General features: G+C 52.7%; 1 protein-coding gene across 2 annotated transcripts in view; it reads left to right on the top strand.

Annotated features, from left to right (window-relative positions):
- TENT4A (terminal nucleotidyltransferase 4A) overlaps positions 1-20,190 on the top strand; it is a 45,162-nt gene extending 24,972 nt beyond the window's left edge. The window contains exons 2-13 of one of the 2 annotated variants that reach the window (XM_044234037.1): positions 2,474-2,597; positions 3,554-3,600; positions 4,744-4,864; positions 5,649-5,756; positions 6,907-7,035; positions 9,434-9,647; positions 11,623-11,749; positions 12,836-12,936; positions 13,814-13,986; positions 14,320-14,478; positions 16,321-16,485; positions 17,940-20,190. In XM_044234037.1, coding sequence (XP_044089972.1) covers positions 2,474-2,597; positions 3,554-3,600; positions 4,744-4,864; positions 5,649-5,756; positions 6,907-7,035; positions 9,434-9,647; positions 11,623-11,749; positions 12,836-12,936; positions 13,814-13,986; positions 14,320-14,478; positions 16,321-16,485; positions 17,940-18,131 — 1,660 coding nt within the window. In that variant the 3' untranslated portion in view covers positions 18,132-20,190. Of the gene's footprint in view, positions 1-2,473; positions 2,598-3,553; positions 3,601-4,743; positions 4,865-5,648; positions 5,757-6,906; positions 7,036-9,433; positions 9,648-11,622; positions 11,750-12,835; positions 12,937-13,813; positions 13,987-14,319; positions 14,479-16,320; positions 16,486-17,936 lie in introns of both variants that reach the window. The other variant, XM_044234030.1, reaches the window with a different exon arrangement.
- Positions 20,191-20,504: the final 314 nt, after the last annotated feature.

Below are 20,504 nucleotides of genomic sequence, written 5' to 3'. Positions count from 1 at the left end.
CCGGAGTGGTCAGCTGTCCCCTCCCCGCTCGAGTCCCCCGCCCCTCATCTGGTCCTTGGTCTTTGGTACTTCCTCACCTGGAGGGCAGGCAGCTGAGGGGGTCTTCGCCCGGATGTCACGATGGTTAGACCTTCCTGTGTCTTTCTGGGCCGATGGTGTCCTCACACCCAGAGTGCCGTGGTCTTGAGGCAGCTCCAGGGGTCACGCAGTGCCTCGCTGAACCTTGTTTGCCTTGAGGAAGGGCCAGCGGGGGCTTCTTGTACCCCTAGTTGGCCGGAGTGCCCCTTCTGGTCCCAGAAGGCAAAGCAGAAATACTCTTCCTGTCCAACACTTGTTACCGCAGGCCACTGTTAGGCCCCATTTCATACTCATTTCAGATTTGTGTGTTCTTAGTGCATCTTCTCGGCAGAACGGGACACTTGAAACCAGGAGACCTGTGTGTTCCACTTGGCACCGCTTCCTGCTCTGGGAACGTGGGCATGCCTCAACCTCATTGTTCATCTGTCCTGAAATACGGGCAGGAGAGAAGTACTCGGCAGCCCCTTCTTCTGTCCAAGCAGACATCAGATAAAACTGACGCTGTCCCACTGAAGGGATCGTGTCTGTGCAGACCGGCGCAGGCGTTCCCTTTGTGCCCCTTCCTTTCCCGGTGCGTGGAGGGTGACTGAGCACGAGTCCTGGAAGCCGGCAGGCGGGGGGGGGCAGTTTTATGTTGTTATTTCAGATGTGCCGAGCGTAAGAGAAAGTTGGTGGCACAGTGGGCACGTTGCTATGCCCTGTTTACGAGGTGTTTTAGCTACTGAATTTCTGGGGTGTGGGTAGAATTTTAGCATGCCAGGTTGGATATGCTTCTTTGACTTTGGGCTGATTGTTTAATTAGGCCTCTCCTTGTTATTTTGTCTCTAAATTTTACACTGTTAGCGGTACTAGGAGTTGTAGGAGAGCACATGCTCTTGTGCTTTCCCGGGACCAGGTGACGGCCAGCAGAGTGCCTTCTAGCAGTTCTCCGCCTCGAGAGAGACGGACGCGTGAGACCCCTCAGGATGTCCTTGCTGACAGCCAGGGTCACCTTTGGCTCTTCCTGGTGTGGCCACTAACCCACTAACCTGACGTACTGGGTCCTGCTAACCATGTGGCCAGTTGATGGCAAGTTCTAGGTGACGTCTCAGACTCACACAGGCCATCTGAGCTACTGGCAGGGCTGTAGTTTGATGCTTTGCGGTGTCGTTGGTGCTTAGTGACTGTTGAAGTGACAGGAGTTTTACTCCCCAAACCTGGGAGTTTGATAGGTATTTTGGGAAAATTCAATGTTGTATGACTTAGAACCTTCTAGGATATGTTAAACACTGTCCTCACGGCTGGCCGAACCACTTTCGTAGACGTGATAGACCTTAAGTTCCAGCGACAGCGTCATTGGTATTGTAGGTGTACCGAGAACAAGGGGGTTGAGGGCTGATTTCCTCCTAGGGTCCCGTGAATGCTTTCAGGGGCCTCCAGGCCCCCTCAGACCTGCTGCTGAGTGTTAGGAATGGTGGCTCCATGCGGATTTTCGCGGTGTGGGCAGCACTTCAGGTGAGACAGAAGGGCCAGTAGAGTATGTGAGGGGATAGGAGGCCCCTTGCCTTTGTCACTGGACACTAATTGTCCTGTTGAGAAGTATTCCCTTCTGGTATGTGAACTATTTTGCTAGCTGTTGAGCTGACATTATTGTATTATTATTGAGCAAATTTTATTTTGTCTTCTCTTTTATTAATCAAACTTAAAGTGAAACAGGTAAATTCGGTTTGTCTTAATTCCCAGGATTTGGTTACTTGGCCCCTAGAATTTATCTTTCAGACTGACTGGGGATGAGGGTCTTTGCTTCTCCCAGGAGGAGTCTTTGCTGTAGATCCTTGGCCCTGCAAGTGAACTCCACAAGCTGGGCCCGCCCCAGGACGGCCTTTTTCGCCTAGGGTGGGTGGAGGGTGCCAGAGGTGGCTCCTGGGGTTAGGGGGCGGCCGAGTGCCAGCGAGGCTGCTCTCCTCTCCCTCTTCCGGGAATGCTGCTGTTGGAGCTCTGTTCCGAAGAGGGCCGTATCCACCTTGGCTTGGAGACTCCCTGGATGGCCGGCGCCTTCAGGAGAGGACAGCTGAGTGGTAGCCCTGGGGGGCTTGGTGGCCTGCAGGGTCCCGCTCTGGCCTCCAGGAATGGGATGTCCTCGGCTTCCTAGGGCGGGCCCAGCCGTGGCCATCGTGGATGCAGCTTTCAGCGCCCAGAGCAGTGTCCGCAGTGGCGCTGGCAGGGTTGGCCCGTGGGTCTGCACCGCCGCAGCGAGCCGGCTGGGGGGGGTCTGCTGCGGGTTCCTGTCGGGGGGGTCCGCCGTGGGATTCCTGTCTAGCCTGGGGCTCGTGGTGGGAAAAAGCCGTGTGTTTCTTGCGCGGCACATGCTCAGCTGTAACAGTAACTCGAGTGTGTTTTCTCTTTTGTCCTCCAGACTTCATGAGGAAATCATTGACTTTTATAACTTCATGTCCCCTTGTCCTGAAGAAGCAGCCATGAGACGGGAGGTGGTGAAGCGGATCGAAACCGTGGTTAAAGACCTCTGGCCAGCGGCTGATGTGGGTTCACTCTTTACTGCACTTGGGTCACACCAGGGATGGCGAGGGCCCGGGCTCCTAGGGTGTCCCTGGCCCTGAGTCTTTGGCTTGGCCCTCGAGGGCCCGGGGAGGGTGGCGGGGTGGCACCCGCGGGTTCCCAGGCCCTGCCTCGCACCTTCCCGAGAGGGTGCCAGGGGGCGGGGGCACAACCCGTGCTTCACAGGCGCTCTGGGTGAGTGTGGGGACCGTGGGCCGAGGGAAATTTGTTTCTGGAGTAGTGTGATTACCGTTCTTTTCAGCTCCCCTTGAGGTTAGAAATTCTACCCCTTGCCCTCATTATGCAACGTAGCATACGTTCCTTTTTGTAGAACTGGGAAGAATTCCCTCACCTCGCGCTTCTACTGTGCATGAACGTGTGTGCCTTGAGATGGGGGTCGTGGGCACTTGGGGTGCTTGGCATAGGCAGTGACCTGTGTCCTGTGACCAAGCTGATGATGGTCCAGGGCTCCCTGAACAGTCAGCCTGCCCTGCTGGTGGTGACGTAACTGGAGACCACCCAGTGAGGGACGATGAGCTGGGCTGGGAGGGCTTGCGTGCCCGCGGGGGGCAGGGGCAGCCCCTTCTACCTTCCTCTCCTGTGATTTCACTCTGCTTCTTAGTCTGTGATCTTGGGTGCCCTGGGGCAGAGCCCGACTTCTGCACTGTAGCTCCAGGTTTGAAAATTGTCCACTTTGAGCAGTTTTGGGAAAGGCCAATAATTGTTTCATCCCTTAACCCGAGTTTTTAAACATTCCTTCTTGGGGGTAGGTCTTTAGCGGGCGGGCAAAGAGGATTTTGCTTGCCCCCACCCCCCGCCCTCCGGCCCCAGCCTGCAGGGCAGGTGTGTCTGCCCCAGAGCGGGCGTGTGGCCTGCCAGGGCACAGCAGGGGCTCAACAGTGGCAGCCGGTGCAGTGACGCAGCCGCGCTTCCCTTCCAGGTCCAGATATTCGGCAGCTTCAGCACAGGCCTCTACCTCCCGACCAGGTGGGTTCCCGGCCGAGCCGCCTCGCTCGTGCTGCCGCGCGCTTGGGGTGGGCCCGTCTGCGTGTGTGTCAGGGCTACAAGGAGGTTTCTCAGGCTAGAAATGGGAGCTAAAGGAAAAGACTGTGGAGTACAGAGGAAGAATTGCAAGAAGTGAAACTGAATTTAGTGTCAGGATAATTGAATGTAGTTTTCCCTTGCACTCAGTACGAAGTACCTTGCAAAAATGCAGGACCCAGAAACGTAAAGACCCGCGGGAGCGTCACCGGAAGAAAATGCGGTGGAAGACGCTCTGCCAGTTTTGGATAGGTTTTTGAAAATTGATCTTCCGTTTTAATGAAGATTCAAGCAAAATTTTATTTAAGTAGTATTTTGTCTTTTTTAATTGAAAAACATCCCACAAGATCGCGTCTTAAAATTGTTCTGCGGTGTCTTCTTGTCAGGAACTGTCTCGATACCCAGATCCATTTTATGTGCATTGTTTTGTTTTGTTTTTAAGATTTTTTTTATTTATTTGACAGAGAGAAATCACAAGTAGATTGAGAGGCAGGCAGAGAGAGAGGGAGGGAAGCAGGCTCCCTGCTGAGCAGAGAGCCCGATGCGGGACTCGATCCCAGGACCCTGAGATCATGACCTGAGCTGAAGGCAGTGGCTTAACCCACTGAGCCACCCAGGTGCCCCTGTGCATTGTTTTGTTAAGAGCTTATGGTCTCCTCACCCACTCTTAACGATTTGGACTGCAGAGGCTGTCGTCTCAGGACTTGGGGTCGGCATTAGCAGGGCCAGTAGGGAATTGACCAGATTCCAGGTGCCCAGGAAGCCCTGGTCAGCAGGAATGATGCCTTGTAGATGGCACAGGAGGAGGAAAGAACCAGGGAGCCTCAGAGGGGCAGCGGTTTTCATTCCCGACCTCCTCGATTCCCTGGGGATGCAGGGGAACTCAGCCTTTTGGCTCTCCATCTCTGTTTCCAGTAGTTCAGGAAGTGCGCCTTCCCTCCCTCAGAGGGGCGTGCTTCACAGGGGTGTGTGTGTGGCCCTGGAAAGAGCTGGGTGTGTGCACGCCGTGGCACTGGTCCGCCCCAGATGTGTGTGTTCCTGGGGAGTGATGTGAGCCGAGCCTTCACACTCACTTGTTCTTCCGTCCAGTGACATCGACTTAGTGGTCTTTGGAAAGTGGGAGCGCCCTCCTCTGCAGCTGTTGGAGCAAGCTCTGCGGAAGCACAACGTGGCCGAGCCGTGCTCCATCAAAGTCCTTGACAAAGCTACAGTAAGTGTGGGGCCTTGGCCCGCAGCCCGGCGTGGGCGCTCACACACCTGCTGGCAGTGTGGTTCGCCTGCGGCTTTAGCTTAGGCTGTGGACAGGAGACCTCTCTCCTGCTGATATAAATGTACTTGGCATTTGTTTAGAGTGTTGGGATCACTAGCCGAGAATGTATTTCATGACGCCCCAGGTGACTGCAGGCTGGAGAGCGTCACCTGCCCTTGGTGCTGAAATGTGATCGATCGGCTTTCGTTAGGCTTGTGAGAAAAAGGCGCGTGCGGGGCTGCCATTTCGGGCACGCGTGGTTGAATGGTGAAAGCATGCCGTCTGCCCAGAAAGTGGTTACCACTGCCAAGTTATATTTAAGAAACAAAATTTGCCTGTTCTTTCATTCAAAATTTTACCCATATAAAAACCTTTGATCTTGGGGAAAAGTTGGAAGATGAGGGTCCTTTGATGCGTACTCGTCGAGGTTTCTCTGAGTCCAGGATTAGAGACGGCTCGGAGAGCCCAGGAGGGCTGGACAGAGGTAAACCCTAACTGTTTGCGGGGTGGGGCAGGGGCCTGGGTGCTAGGGCTAAGGAGGCTGACCCTGGCAAAAGTCCCTTTTCTTCTCATTTTTTAAAGTCTGGGGTTCATGATCTCTCAGCCCTTTCGTGAGTTAGGAAAAAAAAAAAACCTCTGTGTACAACATAGGAAACATTTTGATGCCAGACTGCAGTGAATGTTGGCCATTAGAGCTTAGTTGTTTTTTTTTTTGTTTTTTGTTTTTTCAATTAACTCTTCGCAGGTACCGATAATAAAACTCACAGACCAGGAGACTGAAGTTAAAGTGGACATCAGCTTTAACATGGAGACTGGGGTCCGGGCAGCAGAGCTCATCAAGAATTACATGAAGGTGCTGTCTCCGGCGAGTTAGCACTGTTGGAACGGGGACCTGTTATGTTGGGTATCCTACGGGACTTTACACCGAACAATAGTCTTTAATGATAAGGACTTACAGTTGAATTATTTATGTTGAAATATTATTTCTAGAGATACTCTGAAATTATGTAGCTGTTTTATAGATTTACTTTCCTGGCTAACCACGAAGTTGAGTGTTATTCTAGAGAGTTTGTGAAAATGTTCTTCTCATGATTACAAAATGACCATCCCGAGAGCTCAGTGTGCCTGATCTGCGAGTTAAGTTTATTGAAAGTGGAATGAATCATGATATAGTTGGCTTACTTTGGATCATCTCAGTGCCTAACGATGGGGGCTAGTGGACGAGGTGTGTGGTCCAGTTAAATAGATGGTCTTTCGCTCCTGTTTTAGGGAAAGGGATGAAATCCTTTACAAAGGCAACCTCAGCATCGTAATGTGGATACTGCCTCTTCCCACAGGTTCAAGGACCTTGTTCCTTCAGTTTTTCCCTTAACTCTGCAGCAGCAGGCTTGTCCGCCTAAACTGCTTCCCTTAACTTCTGGGCCCAGCAGAACATGAAAACAGCAGACGCTTCCACTGTCCCCCAGCCCTCTTCGCCAGCCTCTCTCCATTTCCTTCTTTCCTTCAGCCTGCTGTCCATATTCTTCTGCTCGTGGCTTCCTGCCTCATGAGCTGAACCATCCCCTTCCCCCAGCCCTCCTCTCCTGGGGGCCTCTGGGCGTTGGAGTTTTGCTCATCGGGTCCAGGACCTTCCTGGCTCACGGCCTCATCCCCTCCTCTCCTTCCTGCCCCCAACCTGCACCTGTCACGGAGCAAGCTAGGCCACGGGAACTAATCGGAAGGAATACACTCCTTTCCTTCTCCCTGAGCTCTGCTTTGGGGAGGAGCTCCTCCAGCCTCATCCCTGCTGAACCATGACCTAGGATGTGACTCCCGGGGGGGTCTTAGCGAGTCTTCACATAATTAATTCTCAGGCACCTAAAAGTTGAGGATGATGGGCCTAGAGCCTTCCAGGTAGTAAGAGGATTGAGAAAGCTTTTTTTTCTACTATGTGAAATTTGCTGTGTGACACATCTTTAAAGGTATATTAACTGATCTTTTTTTTTTTTTTTTTTAATTTACAGAAATATTCATTGCTGCCTTACTTGATTTTAGTATTGAAACAGTTCCTCCTGCAGAGGGACCTGAATGAAGTTTTTACAGGTGGAATTAGCTCATACAGCCTAATTTTAATGGCCATTAGTTTTCTACAGGTGAGTGTGCATTCTCTCGACAGCCTTACGTGGGAGCACGTTGCACATTCTGCCTTGATGTTGTGAAGCCATTGTCTCGGGGGTTCCCGCTGCCCTTGCTCTCCCTGCGCGCTTCTGCTTTGTTTTAGAGAAACTGACTTCTGATTGTTGCAATAAAACGCTTTCGATCGGTACTTCTTTCCTCCTCCTCCTTTATAGCTCATTTTCATAGTTGATTGAACAGTTTGAGGCAGGGCAGGCTATCCTCGTCACATCCATCAGGCTCACGCCGGTCTGAACTTGAGGACACTGTCCATGGAGAGACTTTCATGCCTTGATGGACAATAAAAAACTGATTTTCTTGGTTACTGACTGTGATTTATGAAAAATTTGTTTCAGAAAAAAAATTAGGAAACACGTATGGTAAAAAAAAATTGCTGAAGAGAGAGCTTTTCTTTTCAGATTGACAAGACATAAATATTTTGTCTCAAATTTTATGTTGCCCCTATTTTATTGAGTACCGTGGGACAACCTGTCAATAGAAAACCTACCTAGACGTACTAAATGCTGTGATGTTGATACTTACTTGACATATAAGATAGTTTTATTTAATGTATAAATTTACTTATATGTTAGTTACCTAACATATAAAATAGTTTCTGAGTTAATGGAAACATTAACCCCATTTATATTTTCTTGAATGAAGGATATTCTGTTTTTCGTGAAATCTTTCCTGTATATTCTAGCTGTTTCTCCACGTTTGTCATTAATTTTGTATTTGTGATTGTGCTTAGGGTTTTATGTCCAAATTCAGCTCTCTTTCCCGTTAATACTGCTGATGGAGGTCGCGGTCACGCCACCTCATTAATTTGACTCCCGTGGCACATATTTGCCAGAGATACTGGAGGAATAGTGAAAACAGAATCCTGCACCTGTTTTCTTACAATTTAATCACATTGCTTTGCCTTCCGTGTTTTCCTCCGTGATGCTACCCTTGGAGACGTTCTTCCCTAATTTTTGGATATTTTCTTTTGAACTAAATATAACCTGTTGCTCTTGACTTAGTTCTTCATGTTTTTCCTGATTTGGATTATTTCAGTAGCCTTGTTATCATGCCTGGCCCTTGTTTTTATGGTGCTGGGCACTGGCCTCAGCGCCTCCTGTGTCCTTACCCCATGGGGTCCTGGCAGCATCCCATGAAACCACGGAAGCTCCCACGCAGAGTGGCTGGCTGGCTCGCCCCTTGGTGCCTGGCCTGTCCTGCCTTAGAGCTGTGCCTGTCGTGGCATCTGAGTGCCTTTCTTGACTCACTGAGGTAAGAGGGCCCAGCCTTGCACCGGCCAGCTCTTGGGTGTTTGACTAGAAGGCAAAAGTGAGAATACTGTCCTGCCCGAGCAGATCCTCAGAAGCCACAGTGCTTGTGAACCCTAGAAATACTGGTGAGCGTCAGGAGGTGCCTCTCCTCGGGGCGTTGTGAGTTGTAAGTTCTCAGCCCTCCTGCTTCCGTCAGGAGCTGTGCTTTCCCCTGGACGTGACCGTCAGCATTGAGACATGCGCCGTCTTTAGACCTTCCCATGCAGCTGGCGCGTCCTAGGTCTGCACAGGCCAGCAGGGACCCCAAGCCACACGTGCCGACTGAGCGCTTGTCCTGTGGCCAGCCAACTAAGTGTTTAATTAATTTGTTTTAATTAACTTAAGTAGAAATAGCCACCCACGGCTGTGGCTGTCCTCATGGGCCGCGCAGGTCTGCACTGTGGGCCTCTTGGGTCAGGAGGGTGTCCGCAGACAGAGGCCGATGTTCAGAACAGGTCCATTACCTGCTTGAAGAAAACGTGGCACTGAACTGGGGCCGGCACTAATCAGTGTGACAAGCAGGGATGTAAATTTGGTGTAAATATTATGACACAATCCTAATCACCTGTACACAGTTAGAAATTAATCTCTCCTCTTCCAGCCTGGCACACGGACACTGTTCAGTCTCATACTGCCCTCTGTGGGTTGTCTTGGAATAATGGGATTAAGGCTAGAACCTATAACATGATGTCTAGATGACTCGAAATTGTGAGAATACGGTCTGCTTAGTGATCCATTTTGGGTGACTTGTTAATCAGGGGTCCGTGTCAGTAGGAAGACCCTCAATGGATGATGAGTTTCAGAGAATTAAAATGTAATAAAAAATCCAGATTGGAGGTTTTCTTTCTTTCCAGCACTGTGTACTGACTAAGGCCTCCAGGCTGCGCGGGTGCCTCCGGGTGTTGCCCGGAGCGCCCGCAAGGACGTGGTGAGTGAGCAGGCGGCGCTGGGGTGTGTCCTTGCCGGGCCGCGTGTGTCCTTGCCGAGCCATGAGGTAGCGGACCTCGCTGCATGCACTCTTCAGAAAGTGACTTGAGTCCAAATGTGGGGTCTGTTGCTTTTCCAGTTGCATCCGAGAATCGATGCCCGGAGAGCCGATGAAAACCTTGGAATGCTTCTTGTCGAGTTTTTTGAACTCTATGGAAGAAATTTTAATTACTTGAAAACTGGTATTAGAATAAAAGAAGGAGGTGCCTATATCGCCAAAGAAGAGATCATGAAAGCCATGACCAGTGGGTACAGACCGTCGATGCTGTGCATTGAGGACCCTCTGTTGCCTGGTAAGGGTGCCTTGCTCCTCACTGGCTGTGCGCCGGGGGCCTGGCTGGCGGCCGGGCAAGGGAGGGGAAGCCGGTGTCTGTGGTCCCCAAGCCAAGGCTCCTCTGCCTCCATGCGGGTTCCCACTGTCCTGACAGTTAATGGGGACACCTTCGGAAGTGTGTCTTAATGCCTTCTGGTTCACTTCTTATAAAGTTGGAATGTGTTTATGTTCTGTAATTTACCAGAAAAATGTAGAAAATAAAAATTAAGGAATAAAAGTTTATTTTTTCTGATTAGGAAGGTATTTGTTACATTTCATCATAAACCATTCACTTCCAAAAAGTATATCACAGAAAAGCGAAGTAGACCACAGTCTCCTTCTATTCTGGTGTGCATTTCTCCATTTTTTTCCTACATGGATATTAATATTTATTGCAGTCTTGTTAGTTAAATGGATCATGTAATACATACAGTTTTGCGACTTGTGTTTTTAATTCAGAACAGCTTCTAGATCCCCTCTGTGTGTGTGGACGGCATGTTCTGTTGTGCGGAATTCTGCATTGTCCCGAGGTGGTGTCTGGTTTCCCTAGTTCTACTCCCAGAAGCATAACGAAGGGCATGCCTTCCCCCTCCATTAGGGTTGATCTTTATAATCCTTGCCGCTCCGATAGATCCATGCAACATACATGTGCCTTGAGTTTGCATTTCTTTTTTTTTTTTTAAGATTTTATTTATTTATTTGACAAGAGATCACAAGCAGGCAGAGAGGCAGGCAGAGAAGGGGGGAAGCAGGCTTCCTGCCGAGCAGAGAGCCCGACGCGGGACTCAGTCCCAGGACCCTGAGTCCATGACCTGTGCTGAAGGCAGCGTCTCAGCCCACTGAGCCACCCAGGCGCCCCAAGTTTGCATTTCTTTAATGATGAGTGAGGAGAAGCAAATATTTATCTAGTCCACAAATACTTATTGAGCATCTAGTATGTGAGACACTGTTGCTACTGTTAGTGATGAAGTCAGTGACAGGTGACAAAAAGTGGTGGAGACCTTCCACCCCAGGTGCGCTGCGCCTGTCTTCCTGTTGTGTACATTCACGTGCCTTGTCCGTGTGTCTGCCCGGCTGTGTTCCTAGTGACTGTGTGGGATCCTGCCTCTTTTCCATCGTCGTGCTCCGCTTTTTTTCGCCCAAGTTTGTCCCTTGCATCTGTATTTGGTGTTTTTTTATTCCGTTTCTATATATATTTTTAATGTCCTTAAATTTCATGGATTTTTTTGTTTGTTTTGTTTCATGGCTGCTGGAGTATGAAATTCACTTCTTAAAAATCTTGTGGCAGGAAACTAGTGAGGGTCCTGTTGTTCACAAGTAGCAGGACTGACGGATGTTTTTTCAGTATGGCTTTTCCCAGCAGCAGAGGAACGTATTTTCACATCCGTTTGTCTGTGTTCGATCAGTTAAATTACAGGGATTCCAGTGTCTTCAGTGTCTGTTTAAATGTACTTGAAAAACGAAAGCCCACATTATCACTGGATTATAGGGTCAGACCTGGAAAAGAGAAAATTCCAGTACTCAGAATGGCTTCTAAAACATTCTGCTTCCTTGAATTGTGAAGAATGAGTTAATGTGAACTAAAATCCCAAACTGTGCGGTTATTAAACGTTCCTTGACTGGGGCTCACTTGGTGACTGCAGTGATGATGGCTTCATCCGATCTGCCACCCATCTGGTCCCAAGGAGACCTCGTGCGTTCTGCCCTGAAGGATTCTCTTCCTGTAGGTCCGGCGGGCGCTGACTGAGCTGCAGGATGCCCGGGCCAGGGGCCTGCTGCAGTGCACGCCCTGTCGGCATGGCTGCGCTCGGACTGAGGCTGCTGCCTTGGCTCTCTGGTGTGGTCAGGGAATGTGTCCGTGGCCAGGGCCCACTGTAGAAGAACTGGGACGATCACACAGGTCTGGACGAAGGGCCCGGTGTCTGCAGGGTCTTACAGCTGCCTTTCTGTCTCAGGAAACGACGTTGGCCGCAGCTCATATGGGGCCATGCAGGTGAAGCAGGTGTTCGACTATGCCTACATTGTCCTCAGTCACGCCGTGTCACCCCTCGCGAGGTCCTATCCCAACAGAGACTCGGAAAGGTAATGCAGGTCATGTGTCGCTGTCCTGGGCTCACAGCCCGGGTGGCCTGGCAGCTCCCTGCCTCGGCCTCTATGCGGCGGGGGCGCTGCTGGCCTCGGTTGTTGGCCTCCATGAGGTTTATGAATGGGTTCACCATTCATAGTACATTCTGTGTATATCCTACTACATAGTTGTAGAATGTGTACACCAGTATGTACCATTCTACGACATTCTAGTAGAACTTGCGATGATCGATGCGGAGGGCCACGTTTGGTTCATCCGTGGCTGAGCACTGAATATTTCTTATTTGGGGGTTGGCCACCATTTCTTCAGGGCATTTTATTTTGGGGAAATGATTTCTGGCCTTTTCCCACTTTGGAATGTGATGCTTTTTCTTCAGGTTGTTCTCAAAATGCACATGATGAGCTTAAAGGGAGCTTAAAGCGTACACGGGGGTCCGCGGCCCCCCCGCCCCCCTGTCTCTCCTGCAGACCAGTCCCTCGTTCTGCGTTTGAGCTCACTTGTGCAGTGTGCACTTTGATTGGCAGTGAGAAATCCTTGCAGAGCGGTTGGGAGGTGGGGGGTTGGCGGGCGGAGGGAGGGAGTGAGGGGCCAGTGGAGAGGAGGAAGAGGAAGATGGTGGCGCGAGGCCGCGGGCGCTGTGCAGCACGGCGAGTCCGGCGCTCCCACTCCCCGCCTTTCGGTGGGTTCTGTGCCTCTGCCTGCTCAGCGGGGCTTTCCGGCAGGGCTCTGGGCCGGGTGTCCGCAGTCTCGGCACTGTCTGCTGGTACCAGACCTTCGTGGGTGCTGGGCGGGGTGGGGGGTGCTCTCCTGCTCATGCGCAGGGTGGAAGCCGTCTTCTGTAGTAGCCGGCTCTGGTTCAAGGACATCTGTGTAAGGGAACTCACTTTTTCTGTAGTGTGATCTCAGAGTGCATTTGGGCTCCAGCATCAGAAATCAGAACACAATTTGTAAAATTATTTTGGCATTCTTGTTTTTTCTTGACAAAGTGATACGTTGTTGAAAATATAAAAGAGCTAGTCAGAAGGGCTTGTGGGTTCCGCAGCCGCTCTGCAGCACGTTGGTCCCCCGCTGTCCCTTTGCAGCACTCTAGGAAGAATCATCAAAGTGACCCAGGAAGTGATCGACTACCGGCGGTGGATCAAGGAGAAGTGGGGCGGCAAGGCCCCCCCGGCACCTGAGCTGGGTGAGAGCTTGTCCGGCCGCACTACTCTTGAGCTTCTGATGCCTTGACGCGGGAGTGTCTTTCTGTCCCTCGGAGTGTCTTTCTGTCCCTCGGTGCTCATTGTTCCCTCTAAGGAAAGGCCTTGTCTTCCGTAAGCGTTTCCAGCTGGGAGATTTAGGGCAGTGGGAATACAGTGCCTGCCCTGCACGGACCTTTAAAGTTTCCTGTAGTAAGTGCATTAAAAATGTGAAAAGAGACAGGTGAAATTCCTTTTCCTATTGCATTTTATTTAGCATAGTATTGAAAATAGTAACATTTCTTTTTTTTTTTTTTTCTTTAATATTTTATTTATTTGACAGACAGAGATCACAAGTAGGCAGAGAGAGAGGGGGAAGCAGGTTCCCCGCTGAGCAGGGAGCCTGATGTGGGGCTCGATCCCAGGACCCTGAGACCATGACCTGAGCCGAAAGCAGAGGCTTAGCCCACTGAGCCACCCAGGCGCCCCCAAAATAGTAACATTTCAACACGGAGTCTGCATAAAGAGTCTTGGAGCGATTCCACCCCCCCGGGCTGGTGCTGTGCCCATGAGACCCTGTGTACACAGCGCTCCCTGCCCCGGCCTCCCCAGAGACGTGTACCCTGCTTCAGAGTCCCTAAGATTTACAGTTGAAAACTGTTTACACATCCAGGTTGTTCTAGACATATCTCAAGGTTGTCTAATAACTGAAAGAAGTACAATTTTTAAAATTAAGTAAATTAGGTAAATCAGAAATCAGTTTGGGAGTCTTGTTAGCAACGTGTCCAGGCTCGGTGGCCCCTGTGGCTGGAGGCTGTCTGGCGGGGTCTGCGCGTCTGTCCTCTTAGCAGGTGGCTCAGCTGGGCTGTGTTGTCCCCACAGACAACAGAATTAAGATAAAAGAGCGAGTAAGTGCTTGCGACGGGGATCCGCCCCAGCGCCGGGACCCGGAGTCCCCCTTCAGCCAGCGCCTGACCTTGTCTCTGCCCAGCCCCCAGCTGCTCTCGTCCGGCTCTTCCGCCTCCTCAGTGTCTTCGCTTTCCGGGAGTGACATCGTGAGTGTGCCCTTGGGGAGTGTCAGTCGTAGGGTGCGTAACCTCCCCTCCGGGTGTGTCCGTGCAGCCCCCCAGACAGCACCGAGGGCCCCGCTCTGCCATGAGCCTCTGCCAGCCGTCGGGGATCCCATCCTTGCGGCTCACACGGCTGTAGCGACTCCCTGGGAGAGCGTTTTAGAGCTTGCGTGGGGTGACGCGCTGAAGCGAGGGTTCTGTCCCGTGTTCCCTGAGGGAACTTGGCGGGAGGGCCATGTGCTCGTGCCCTTCTGTGGCAGCGTCATGAGGAGGCAGCACAACTCTCCACGGTTGTCCTGTTGTTTTTCCTACTCCAAGGACTCGGACACGCCGCCCTGCACAACGCCCAGCGTTTACCAGTTCAGTCTGCAAGCGCCAACGCCCCTGCTGGCTGGTCTCCCCACCGCCTTGCCCATGCCGAGCGGCAAGCCTCAGTCCGCCACTTCCAGAACGCTGGTCATGACAACTAACACTCAGGTATGCGGCGCGCCGATGCCCTTCCTCGAGACGGGTCCCTGGGGACCGCGTCTGAGCTGGTGCAGGTGCTCTGGGGGCGCCGGGTACCATAGAATTAGAGACAGATCTTCGGAAATCTTCAGAAGGTACATTCCTATCTCGTAGGGCATCCTTGTCCTTCGTGGACAGATCAGATTAGCTCCTGTCATTCTCTAGAAGACTGGGTCCTCGAGGACCACCTGTGTGCGGTGTTTAGCACTGAGGGTCTTCAGTCAAGGTCCGGGTTGAGCATCTTTCTGAAAATGACTGATACCGTGCCCGAGACTGTGGTCCTTGGGGCCACATCAGTTGGATTCTGGTACTACCTGCCCCACGTCCCTGGCAGGAAAGGACCACCGTCCTGCTTCCTCTCAGAGTGTCTACATTTATACTGTCAAGAAGTTTATACTAAAACTTTGACTTCCTCAAGTTATTATTAGACAGTATATAGAATATGTCCTCTGTTCTTTTTTTTCAACTTAGATGAAAGCCTGAAAGATTGTTTAAAAAATACTAAGTGTGGTATCCATAGTTAAACATAATTGAACATGTATGTGTAAAAACCTGTGTTAATTCACCTGTGAAGGAAGGTCATCGCTGTGGTGTGGGTTGTCACTGGAGCAGAGAGAGATGTGGGCGCGGCCAGACCTGCAGACTCCTGTCTGTCATCGGGCGGGCTCTGCCCTGTGGGCCTTCTCACGGGGCTCCCGGGCCGTGGGGACGGTGTCAGTCCTGCGTGAGCCTAACGCTGGAGCACGGGGCAGTGGTCTCCCTGATGCTGTGTGTGTGGTTCCGGCTGGTCACAGGCCGCTGCTGCCACCCTGGTCCCCTCTGTCACTTTGCTAACAGCGGGTGAGGCTGAAGCTAAGATCATTTACATCGTAAGCCAAGGCTCAAGGCCCACTTTCTCATTTTGTTTCTAATCTGTAAACTTGGCTTCTAGTGGAGCAGCTCAATACACGCCCGCAGTGCACGTCACCGGCACTCTGTCCCTGGGAGTTTGCGGGCGACAGACTGCCCCGCTCGGGGTGACATGGGTCCTGAGAGCCGGGGGCATGAGTCCAGCTGACCCAAGCGTGGGCTCTTCCCGGGGACACGGGCTCCCAGGCAAGGGAAGACCCCACCGAGCAGAGAGCCTGCTGCATGGGCTCCAGCCCCCCGTGTGTGGGCTCTGTCGCCCCCGTAGAGCAGCGCCTGGGAGACCCCAGCTCCCGCTCCATCCACTGCTGTTGGGGTGGGGCCGCAGCCAGTCTCTGAGAGGGCAGATGCGTGGGGCTCCTCGGGGTGAGCTGTGCAGGTCCCGGAGGTCTGAGAGAGCTTCACACCGGCACCCCTGCCCGCGGGCTCCGTGATGCAGAAAGACAAGCGGTCCCGGGGCCGGAGGGACGGGAGGCAGGAATGGGCCAGCCTTCCGCGGCATCCATCTGCAGGCCGGTAACCCTCCACAGGCCATCGCCTCGACCGGCGTCGGGCCTCCTGTCCTGGGTTGCGGGTGGGGCTGCGTTTCCACTCTGTGCAGAGACCAGGGGCAGGTGTTACTCTGAGGACTGATCTGTTGAGCTGTGGCTTGGTCTTCGTGATGAGCGAGACTTTACGACTCGCGTCACTGGACCTGCTCTCTGTTGGAGTGCCGTCGCAGGGTGTGGAATGCTTCTGATGCAAAACAGATGCCGTCAACTTAGAGGAAGACACAGACTCCGTGAATAAGCCTGTTTGCAAATGGCCCTTCCAAAGCAGCGCCCTCCCTCCTGGGGCTCAGCACGAAAACCGCTGACCTCTGTTGGCCTGGGGCCTCATGGATGCCTCTGGTCTTTCTGTTCCTAGACCAGGTTTACGATACCTCCACCGACCCTGGGGGTGGCCCCCGTCCCTTGCAGACAAGTCAGCGTTGAAGGAACTCCGGCATTGAAAGCTGTTCACCACATGTCTTCCCCGGCCATTCCGTCCGCGTCTCCCAACCCGCTCTCAAGCCCTCACCTGTATCACAAGGTAGGCCTCCCACCTGGCCCTGGCCCCGTGTCCACAGCCCAGGGCTTCCTGCTCTCTCTGCCAGAGCAGAGATGGGGCTCCACCGAGATGTGATTTAAAATGGAATTTGTTTTTTCATCATTCAGCTTCCTGTTTGTTTTTCTTTGTGGTGAATGAAACTTTAAAAGTTATTTTCAAATATAGTTTAAGCATCTGTCTTCCTTTTCCACTGAATTAACTTCCGTGCCAAACACCCGGCTGATACGTCAGGAACAGATGCTTGTGGGACCCGTGGCGCGGTGCCGCCGGCCTGTGTGGCTTCACCGGCTCCTCCTTTGTGTTGGGTGCCCAGGGCAAGGGCCAGGCATGGGGTCTGCTTTCTTGGTTCCAGCGGGGCCCCATGAATGCATCTGCTGGTGCCCTTGTGGCTTCTCTAAGTCCAGAGTCTGCACACAAGCAACCGTTCTGGAGTAGGAAAACAGGTTGTTAGCTCATTCCCTGTGCCCTTGAAGGGCCGGAGTGTTTCTGAGAGCTGCAGCAACGTTTGCCTGTAGGAGTCAGGTGCAGTGTCTGAAGGTGAATGTGTTCCCTTGGGCTCTGATGACACTGGGGACACTGACCTCGATGACTGTCGTCCATTTCTCTGTTGCTTATCTGATTGTATTTTGCCGGTAAGTTTTTAATGTTTAGGGGTTGGCTCTCTGAAGCTGTCATTAAGGCCAGATTGTTGTGTTCATTTGGAGCTAAGTCAGGGAGCTTTCCTCCTTGGATTCACCCCTCGGGTCACAATGGGGTTTTCAGGGCGCCCGGGGCGTCTCCCGCCGGCCTGCTGGAAGGACGGGGACGAGAGAACTCCTTGAAGGGGAAAGCACCTTCCTTAATGCATTTTGGCTTTCCCGCACAACCCCCGTCTGCTGCTTGTTGCCTCTGCGCCCTTCCCGAAAGTGGCCGTGTTCTCCTGGTGGGCTTCGCGCCAGGCCGCGGGTAGAGCAGCAGCCTGAGTGCCCACCTGGCATGTGCGGCGTCCCTCCCGCGGAAGCCGGGGCGCGGCCTGCTGGACGTGAACTCCTGCGTGTGTCTGCACAACGTCAGAGCTGAAGCGGGGAAGATAACGTTCTGTGCCCACACAGGACCAGTTGGGAGTGTGACGCTCACTTCAGATGGGAGAGTGTGGATGTGCTCTGAGCCGGCCGGGTCACTAAGTGGGCGCGGTACTGTCTGCTGGGTGTAGCGGTCCCTGTGACCCTGCAAGCTTGGGGCTCTGCGCGCCTTCCTCCTTCCGTCCCCGGGACAGTGCACGTGGCATTCGGGTGCAGCCCTTGTGCGCGCTCACCGTCCACGGGCCTGGTGGGGGGGTGGAGGGCGCAGCTGGGGCACATGGAGGCGTGCTGCCCCCGACCGAGCCCCCCAGCAGTGGCGTCTGGGGTCTCCAGGGCAGCCGCCCATGCTGCCGTCCCTCTCTGTCTCTCCAGCAGCACAGCGGCATGAAGCTGTCCCTGAAAGGCTCCCACAACCACAGCCAGGGCGGCACGTACAGCTGTGTGGGCAGTGGAGGCGTGCGGCCCCCCGTGGGCAACCGAGGACACCACCAGTACAACCGCACCGGCTGGAGGAGGAAAAAACACACGCACACGAGGGACAGCCTGCCCGTCAGTCTGAGCAGATAATAGCCCCTGATGGCGCCTCCCGCCCCCTCCCCTCGGCCTCGGCGCCCAGCCGGGAACTGAGACCAGCATCCAGCACGTCGGCCTGGGCCCCTCGGACCGCCCGCCGCTGACCACTCTGCATGTCCCTCGTGTGGCGGTCACGTCCATCTGAAAGAACAGCTCCTTGTGCTCATCTGTGAAGCCTTATTAAGCGTGGACGCTGTGTCTGCCTTCCCGGGACGCTTCTCCTTCAGGGCCGGAGCAGGTCTGGACCGGGACCTGTGGTACCGGCGGCCGGTCTGGGTCCGTTGTGGTTGGGGTGTTTCCAGGGCACGTCCGCCAGAGTAGCAGAGGTCAGCCCCCGTTCTCGTTCCTTCCCCAGTGGGTAGGGTTGGGAGGTCGCCATTGTGTCACTGCCCTCACGTTTTGTTTTCAAATTTCAGAACTGTTTTTCTATGTAAATATTGAAAACTTATGATTTGTGCAATAACTCAGATATTTTTATTTAATTCATATTTTCACATAAGTTATATTTAAGGGAGGAGGTTTTTTAAACAAGCTTAGGTCCTTTCCCGAGTCGCATTTTCTAAGTTGGGTTCATCGTGTCGGCTGGTTGTCTGAGGAGCACCGCCACCAACACCGTGAGGGAGGGGCTCGGGGTTTCTTTCTGTGTTTTTCTTTTGGTCAGACACGAGGCCTCTCTGTTCGTGGTGGGGGAGTGGAGCAGCCCCGCGCTTCCCTGCAGGGGCTCGGTTCCCAGGCCTTCTGACCAGCTGCCCGCCGGCCCTGCCGCCCGGCCTGTCTGTCGTCTTGCTCTGACCGCAGACCTTTAACATTTTGGTTTTCGGTTCTTTTCAAGTAGACAACAAATCCAGCATTTAAAGTGCCAGAAGTGTAACTTTCTAAGGGGAGAAAGGGTTGTCACATTATAAAATCTTAAAAAAAAAAAAAATGTGAACTTTGAAGTGCTTCGGTTTGTTTTAGTCACATAGCCTGCCAGGATGGGTCCGGTGACCATCAGCGCGGACAAGGGCACCCAGTTTTAGGAATGTGGAGAAAGGAATTATGTTGATTCCGTTGAGGAATCTGTGTAGTAGTATGCGTTCGTTCTGTTAAGAGCAAATCTACGAAGAGTACTTCAGCTGCTCAGTGCACGGGGGAGTATTTGTAACGCGTCGCAGGAGGGCACAGCCCGGGGTCGGGGCCTGCCCGGAGCAGCCGGCGCGCGACCTGGAGAGCAGACAGGTACACTGTGCAGGTGTGGTCTGCAGGTATGGTCTGCCGTGACAGCCGCTGTCTTCGTTACCTTCTTTTGAGCAAGAATATATCCATGTGGCCGAACCCTGAGTTTTTGGAGCACCACAGTTGTCCTGGGTGTTAGCTGCATCTCATAGGTCACCTGACCTCCCGTTTTTAAAATGGGGGGTTCCGGCCCTGCTGAACACTACAGGTAGGTTGGTCTTTGAAGTCCACTAGTAGAGAAGGTCAAGTCAAAGAGACTGAACTACCACGACATCTGATGGATGTGCGGAGCGGGGAGCTCGAGTGTGGCCTGGGGGCGGGGTCCTGGGCTCTCCCCCAAGACCCCCAGAGGCTCGGCTTTCCCCCCGGGACTGGCCCCTGGCTGCGGCTGTGGCTTCTCCAGGGGGCCTTCCAGAAGAGAGTAGCACATGTTTGCAGTTCTTGATGATTGAAAGTTATCAAAAATATTTAAAGATATTTAAATTGTGAATCTATTGATAAAGAAATATTTATAAAAACTGATACGTAGGCCTGTACTAATCTCCACACATTAGCAATATTGACTGTCCCCCTACATTAAGGAACCCCTGCGGGCCGCGGGTCCCGCAGGGGTGCATTTTAAAGCTCGATTCACAGACACAGGCGCCACGCTCCACCCTGTCGTGGCGAGCCGGATGAATTGGCCTGGCCACCTGTGGTCGCGTGCTACACGGTGAACAAAACGGTATCATGTTTCGATTTTTTGTGTGTGTGTGGACAACAATGTGGAAGCTAAAATTGACATATTTTTATGTAAAGTTTTTCTATTCTTTGATTTTTAATAAACTTTGGAAACCAGGTGGCGTTTGTGTTGGAATGTTTGCTTTACACTCCAGAGGAAGGACGGCTCTACCATTTCACATTCTTGAGCTCAAACAGAGCAGTGAAAAGTTCCCTTCTCCTTGGTTTGGGGACTTCAGAGCTGTGGTTCCGAGCTGCGTACAGAGGAACGGCAGCTGAAACCTAGGTTTGCTCACCTTCTGGGCCGGGAGGGAGTCCCTCACACCGTTGACGTGACACCGTCCATGTGCCGTGTCCGACCAGCCCGGTGTGTGATACTGTTGCACCGATGATGCTTGCCGGAGAAACTCCTCCTTCTACATCTCTCTTAGG

Source organism: Neovison vison, chromosome 1 (genome assembly GCF_020171115.1).
Source record: "Neovison vison isolate M4711 chromosome 1, ASM_NN_V1, whole genome shotgun sequence".
Lineage (NCBI taxonomy): Eukaryota > Metazoa > Chordata > Mammalia > Carnivora > Mustelidae > Neogale > Neogale vison.
This window is presented reverse-complemented; position numbering and strand designations above follow the sequence as displayed.